This window comes from Eurytemora carolleeae, unplaced genomic scaffold, assembly GCF_000591075.1.
Source record: "Eurytemora carolleeae unplaced genomic scaffold, Eaff_2.0 scaffold283, whole genome shotgun sequence".
Taxonomy (NCBI): Eukaryota; Metazoa; Arthropoda; class Copepoda; order Calanoida; family Temoridae; genus Eurytemora; species Eurytemora carolleeae.
Window position 1 is genome coordinate 243330 of NW_019396323.1, and position 7075 is coordinate 250404.

Below are 7075 nucleotides of genomic sequence, written 5' to 3' on the forward strand. Positions count from 1 at the left end.
AATCTGTCAACATTAAAGAATGGTATATATGAATATAATTATAGTGTAACCTTTTTAAGTATCCGTCATCATTTGCAAGCAATTGGCCATAAAATACATGCAAGTACACATTTCTACTGTACTATATTTTCCATGTATCATAACAAACCTATATGAAGTTATGAAATTCTCATTAAATTGTTCTAGGTACTCAGAACTTTCCCTCTCCAATTGGAGGAGGAGAAAATAGTTAATGGTTATTTCCAATTTTAGGCATTCCAGCAACTTCAGTCCAGGGCTTTAGGTCGGTCAGTGCACCTATCTCTAAACCTGGTGGGCTGGTAGCTTTACCAACTGGTCCTCCCCAACCCCAACAATGTTGGATCTGCAGAAATCCTATCTCTGGAGTTTTTCTTCAGGTTAAAGGTATATTTTTGATTATCTCAATACTCAATCTCAATACTCAAATGCTTATATATTAAGCAGTAAGGATGCATTTTACTTTTACAGGACGTCCCCTGCATGGTGAATGTTTCAACTGCGAGACTTGCAAATGTACACTTAAGAATGTTGGGCATTTTGCTATTGGAGAGAAGCTATACTGTCAACTTCATGCAAAGGAGGAACAGAACACCATACACGGTAATTTCAATTCAAACCTTTTTTCTATTTTGTAATGTCCATCATATAAATTCAGTTAGTAGTATAAAAGAAAATAATCTTTAGATATGAGGATTAAATCTGTCAGATGACTAACTTGAGAATAAAACTTATGTTCTATTTTCCAGGGCTCTCTGAAAGTTCAGTAGCTCTTACAGCTTCTCCCACTCCTTCAGCTCTTACAGCTCCTTCCGGCAATGTTCCTCCTGGATTAGCACAAAATCTGGCCAGGCTATCAATCAGACCTCAAGGAATGAATCTAAACAATGTAAATCAGGTAACTAATAAACTTTCAATATCAGGTAACATTTCCCCAAATGCCCCTTATTTCTCCCAATCCTCTCTCTTCAAAATCTTAGAATTTAGATGTGTGAAACACATTATTTTTATTAAACCATCATCAAAATTACTTTTCCCCCTAACTTTTTATTTTCGGAAAACTTCTGATGTAGTATTACAATCTTTATAAGTAGTTTGGGGGGTTTATTCTTAAAATATATACCACTTTAAATATTCAACTATTTTATCTTAATTTCCTTTTGACTGTTTATTAACACCTCCTGCTAAATTTAGGCTTTTAATTTATAGTTTTATACCCTTTATTCTGGTGATTATCAGTTTATATCCATATAATACGTTTTTAACAATATACAATTTCGTTTTTAATGATAGTTAAGATTTTTGATCTACTTTGGATTTAACTGAGCCTTTTTTATCTGCAATTTATAATATCTTACTGAGTTAATCTTTGAAACAAACGAAATGATAACCTTTAATCAACATTTCTTTTATCAGAGAAACCATGCATTATGCAATTTGCAATTTGCAAAATACAATTCTTTGCTAAGTTAATTAGGATTTAAATCAAGAATGTCTCAATTTAAATTGAATTATTAAAAATATTCTCAAAGAATATAGCGGAAGCAATTTGTACTTTTTACATATATTTGAATGATAAAATGGCAAAGGCATAAAGGAATTGAGCCACAAAGACTTTTTTCTCATTTCTATATCGCATTTATGGATGCTATATTGTTTGCACTAATGGCCGATTGAACTAACGTACTTTTGCACTAAAGTCAGCTGATCAGTAACCGGTTTTTAGTACGATCTAACATTAGTGCAAGTAAACAAAAATCTGTTTTTCTGTGTTCAATTGGACTAAAATTATTTTATTTTCGCGCCAGGAATATTTTAGTACAAATGATCATTAGTGCAATTGATCTGGAATACTAAAAATATTTGTTCAAGCGCACTAATTTTTTTCTGTAAATATTAGTGCAATTGAACGTTAGTGCAAATGAACATGTCCAAAAAAATTTGTTCAAACGGACTAATTTAAAAAAAATATTATTAGTGCAATTGAACATTAGTGCAAATGAACATGTCCAAAAAAAATTTGTTCAAATGGACTATATAAAAAAAATATTATTAGTGCAATTGAACGTTAGTGCAAATGAACATGTCCAAAAAAAATTTTTTTAAATGGACTAATTTTTTTTCTGGAAATATTAGTGCAATTATATTGCTAATTTATAGGTAATTGGTGAAATTTTAGATTTTTTTGATTGAACATATTTTTGTTCATTTGCATTATAATATATTCATTTGTACTGAAAAAATTTTATGGGCAAATGGTAAAATTTTAAATTTTAGTTCGATTGAACATTTATTTGTTCATTTGCACTAAAATATGTTCATTTGTACTAATAATATTTTATGCATGGCAAGTGGTAAAATTTTAGATTTTAGTTCGATTGAACATATTTTTGTTAATTTGCACGAAAATATGTTCATTTGTACTAATTAATATTTTATGGGCAATGGTAAAATTTCAGATTTTAGTTCGATTGAACATTTTTTTTGTTCATTTGCACTAAATATGTTCATTAGTACTAACATTGATTTTACCGGAACTTTTAGCTTTAGTTCAATTGAACATGTTTTGTTCATTCCCACTACAATATGTTCAATGGAAATAATTAATGAAATGAACCGAATTCTGCTAGAATTTTAAAAAATAGTTCTCCACGTGCTCGAAAAACCTTCCACGTGGTTTTTAGTTTGATTGAACAATTAGTTGTTCAGTCGCACTAAACATTAGTCCGAATGAACGTTAGTGCGAATTTTCGTTAGTCCGATCAATCATTAGTACAAATGATACAACACCCATTTATGTAAGTAAATTTTGAAATATTAAAAAACTTTTTTTTCAATTTCACAAAAAATCTTTCATATTAAGTATAGAAAGGTGTAACAAGTCGCTCTTCCCTGGGCTTTCGGAAAAAGGAAAGAAAAAGGGAACATTTTTATGATAAAACAAGTGGCAAAAAATTAACCCCCTACATGCTTGCTCGCCTAGCTTATTGTATAGCATAAAAATAACCCACTTCCTCCCCATTGGAGGACCTTAGTAGTACCTGCATAATAAAAGAATATTCTCTTGCAAGACAGACAATGCATATGTCAATTCAACTGATTACAGTGGAAACTAGGCTATAATCTCATCTGTCATCAGGAATCTAAAATCTAATTTTTTTTATAGTTTTGGGTTTCTTAGTCTTCTTAGATAAATAAATGCCATGTCATTTTGATCTGACTTATGATATGGTAAATGTTCCGTGACATTCTTATATATTCTCAATGTTTAGATGCCTCCACCGCCTCCACCAAGTGCTGTATCAGCTGACTGGTCTGGAAGGTAAAACAAGTTTCATTAAAATCCATGAAAACTGTTTTTATTTGGTTTGGATTTCAGATTGAATTCAAACAGTGCTGCTATGGCGGGTAATGCAGAGGATTTTACCAAGGTAAACTTATTATTTTTGGGTGTTAGGATTTTTATATTTGATAATGTTTAGGAGTTCATGAAGCAGCTAACAGGATCTGGAGTTTAAATAAACAGCAAATACTAAATATATGGTTTTAGTTACCGTGACAGAACCAAAAAGTTCCAGAATATTTTCCAAGTAATCAAATGGTTTGGCATAAATAGAATTGTGGTTTTCCAGAATATTAAAACAATGTGAAAATTCCTCATTGATATGGTCATATCCTCCAGGGATAACTTTAATTAAGGGACCAAGAGTTGATTCTTAAGTTTGACCATTAATTATACAAAGAATATTTTTTGTTCTAATTTTTCTATCAGTATTTTTCAAATCTAAAGTTATAGTTTTAATTACAGGGTGTCCCACATCGTATCGGAGTGTTTACTGTTTATAGCTTTAAAATAGAATTTTTAGAACAAGAGAAAGATGAAACATTAAGAATCTATTAACAAGGTTGATACTAAAATCTGCATCCAGATCTTGCAGGGTAAATATCTTGGAGTTAAAGCTTAGATATAATCCAATGTGATAAAGGGATGCTCTGTAGTATTTCAAGCAAAAAATTAACACTGTGCGTACTTGAGAGTTTTGTTTACAATTATTGTATTGATTTGTTACTTTATTTTTAAAAAATATAACTTATTCTGATGAGTAATGAATAATAAAAATGATGATCACCATTGAATTTCTAAACTAATTGAACCCTGCATTAAAGAAGAAATGAACAATGTGAACAGCTAGTGAGAGTTTTTGTGAAAATAGCCAATATCAAACTCAAGCTATTATTTCTATTTTTTTCTTGCATCTTTGGAGATTTTTTCTCTAAATCCTAAATATTAAACCACTGAAAAAAAACACTTGAATTTACTAAACCAATATAAACCAATTATGCTAAAATAAAAAAATGTTTGTTTCAAAAAGTTTTAATAAACATTGATCCTAATATACAGCACATTTTCAGAAATATCCTTTTAGAGGGTTTATATAAGTCACTTAATAGATGAGACTTCAGAATTAATTGCTGGCGAGAAATAAGTCATATTATTCCGTTTTTTAGATTCATTGTTCCCTGCAACTGAACAGTTGGTTTCAGGGGGAGACATCAAGGTCTCCTACTTTCTGGATAACCGTTTTTTTTTAGAAATGGAAACTATGACAAATACAGGAATGATTTGGCAAAGATTACAGTTTAGGGAATCAGCTGAGGAATCATAAGGAAACAGACAGTATAAATTCTGCACAGTCGTCTCTGAAGTCTTGTACATTTTGGGTATCCCTGTTTAGGAAGAACGCATTTTTTCTTTTTTGAAAAGAAGGGTCATTCCTATACAGTTTCTAGCTAATTCAAATTTATCTAAAAAGGGGTTTATGTTGGTCTCCAAAGAAGTTGGAATTTAAATAAAAATTGTATGGATACCATTCATTGTTGAATTTTTAATGCAGTAATAATCTAATATTTAAATATTTATTTCTTAAAAACAGTTTAAGTTGAAGAGCTAACTTTCTATAGGTTAAAGATAATTATTAAATATCCATACCTTGCAAGGTAATTCAGATAATAATATCATAACAAAGTTCATAAAGCAACAAAAATAACATATATTTTAGAAACAATCATTCTATTAAAATTTACAAAACATATATATTTTCATTAGGAGCTGCATAATTCAATACTTGTAAATCCTTTAATTGATAGATATCTTTGCAAAAGTCAAATATTGAGTAAAATATATAAATCTAAAATGTTGAACTTAGGATTTAAACAACAGAGACCACTGGTAGACTGGTTGAACTTGATGGACCTGAAATTAAGAATATTTTTCAAGGCTCAATAAAAGATTTAAAAAAATTATTTCAAGAATTTTAAATTGTTGCTGTGTACTTTAGGGTTAAGTAATAAATCATCTTATTGATGCTGCTTACCAACATAAATGCCTCCGTCATCAATGATTCTATTTGATCCAATTTGTGGCCCAAAATTGCGGGGGTTGAGTTCAATGATAGAGACATCTGCCGGCTGATTTAAAGGAGCAACAGTCGAGCTTCTGCAGCATATCATTTTCTTTAGCCTGATCAGCTTGCTGGTCAGGAAAGGACCGGTGACCTCTTTCTCTTTGATCACGTTTATAAGGAGAATTGCTAATGGTACTATGAGCAGAAGTGGTGACACATGTGGTAGAGTTTCTTCCGAATCCTCATCCATAAGACCAAGAAACCAAATTGTCATGAACCCTAAAATGGCAAGTATTCCAATGGTAACAGTCTTGAACGATGGACATTCAAAGAAGCCAAAAAACCCTTGTTCATTTTCCGTGTTCATGTACCACCAAACATATGCACTGGTCAGAAGAAGGATTGCCAAGTGAACCATCAAACACCATCCATTGAAAGCTTGGGCATAGTCAAAATCTTCCGTTTGGACACAAAATGAAAAGTATGCGTCCACAGTCTGAGTAACTTCTAAAGCAAGGTTCAAATGTAATGTTAAACTTAAACTGAAAATCTTATTTTAACAAGGGTTCCCAAGACCAATTTTGCCAAAAAAACAAGAGAGCATTTTGAAGGCAAAATTGGTGAGGGAACTCTTGGTTAAGTGTAAAAATTCTTTTCATAAGTCTCTAATGTAGGTCAAAAAGTGGTAAAACTATATAGGATACCTTCTGATTTAGCAGCCAGCACCAAAAATGTTGTAAACAAAGTGGTGTAGAAGGGAATTATTGTTCCCATTAACAATTTTGCCATCATCTCCTCATCATGGGATGTGAACCAAGCATTCTAAAATATATTTCTAGCAAATAAAATTCTGAAAAGGGGACTATTAAGAATCTAATTTTACACTCAAACTCCTTACATTTGATTATCGTTCTTTCATGAGAACGCACAGAACTGTCAAGAACAATCCCATCCTTCCGAAAAAAAGAATGAACGAATAGAATGTGTTCTTAAAAATATTGGAACGATTATTAAAAGAACAGAACGGAAATTGCTGGAAAAGAACGATAAAAATCAGGGACAAATTCTTAGACTATGAACACCAAAAATTGAAATGGAACTGAACAAGAACAGAACTATTGGGAAAAAAGGAACGAGAATTTGGAACAATCATGCTGAAGGCCCTTGTTCTAGAACAGAACGAAAGGAATTTAAAAAAGTCTGAACGAACCTAGCCCTAACTGATACAGATACAGGAGTCAATATACTTGGCCTAGCTCTGTATGCAGGACTAGCTGGTGCAAATATGTTGAGTGGTCTGTCTTTAGACTGTACCTGGTTAAATTTACAATGGACTGTACTTTCCCACAAGGATTTTCTGAAAAGGGAACTTTCCAATCAGGGGCGGAAAGAGGATTTAAGTGAGGGGGGTGCTAGATGTATTTCGGAACCAATTTTTTTAAAAATAGGTTTTTTTCAGTTTTGCACTAGGGTTTCTTTCCCTGAAGTGCTATTGAGAACTTGAAGCTATTCTGAAATCTCACCTTTGCACCCCCCCTGAATCCGTCAGGGGGGGTGCAAAGGTCCTGCCACCCCTATAACTGCCCCAGTAATCCCAAAGGTATTTTCCTAAGAAGCAACTTCCCAAATCAATGGCATATATAAGGGGGGGA

At 32.0% G+C, this 7075-nt stretch overlaps 1 protein-coding gene across 1 annotated transcript; it reads right to left on the reverse strand.

Moving 5' to 3' along the window:
* Positions 1-5136: 5136 nt before the first annotated feature.
* On the reverse strand, positions 5137-6356 carry LOC111700944 (uncharacterized). The gene is made up of 3 exons (XM_023472031.1): positions 6128-6356; positions 5394-5930; positions 5137-5272 (listed from the first exon to the last, which is right to left on the reverse strand). Exons 1-3 carry the CDS (start codon positions 6213-6215, stop codon positions 5229-5231), a joined length of 669 nt encoding a protein of 222 aa, XP_023327799.1. The 5' UTR covers positions 6216-6356; the 3' UTR covers positions 5137-5228.
* Between the last annotated feature and the right edge of the window lie 719 nt (positions 6357-7075).

Bases quoted from the DNA above. Each gene is read 5' to 3' on its own strand.
- LOC111700944 (XM_023472031.1), bottom strand. From the start codon at position 6,215: ATGATGGCAAAATTGTTAATGGGAACAATAATTCCCTTCTACACCACT. The intron at 5,931-6,127 runs GTATCCTATATA...ACCTTGCTTTAG, and splicing joins GCTGGCTGCTAAATCAGAAG to AAGTTACTCAGACTGTGGAC. The intron at 5,273-5,393 runs GTAAGCAGCATC...TCTTAATTTCAG, and splicing joins TGACGGAGGCATTTATGTTG to GTCCATCAAGTTCAACCAGT.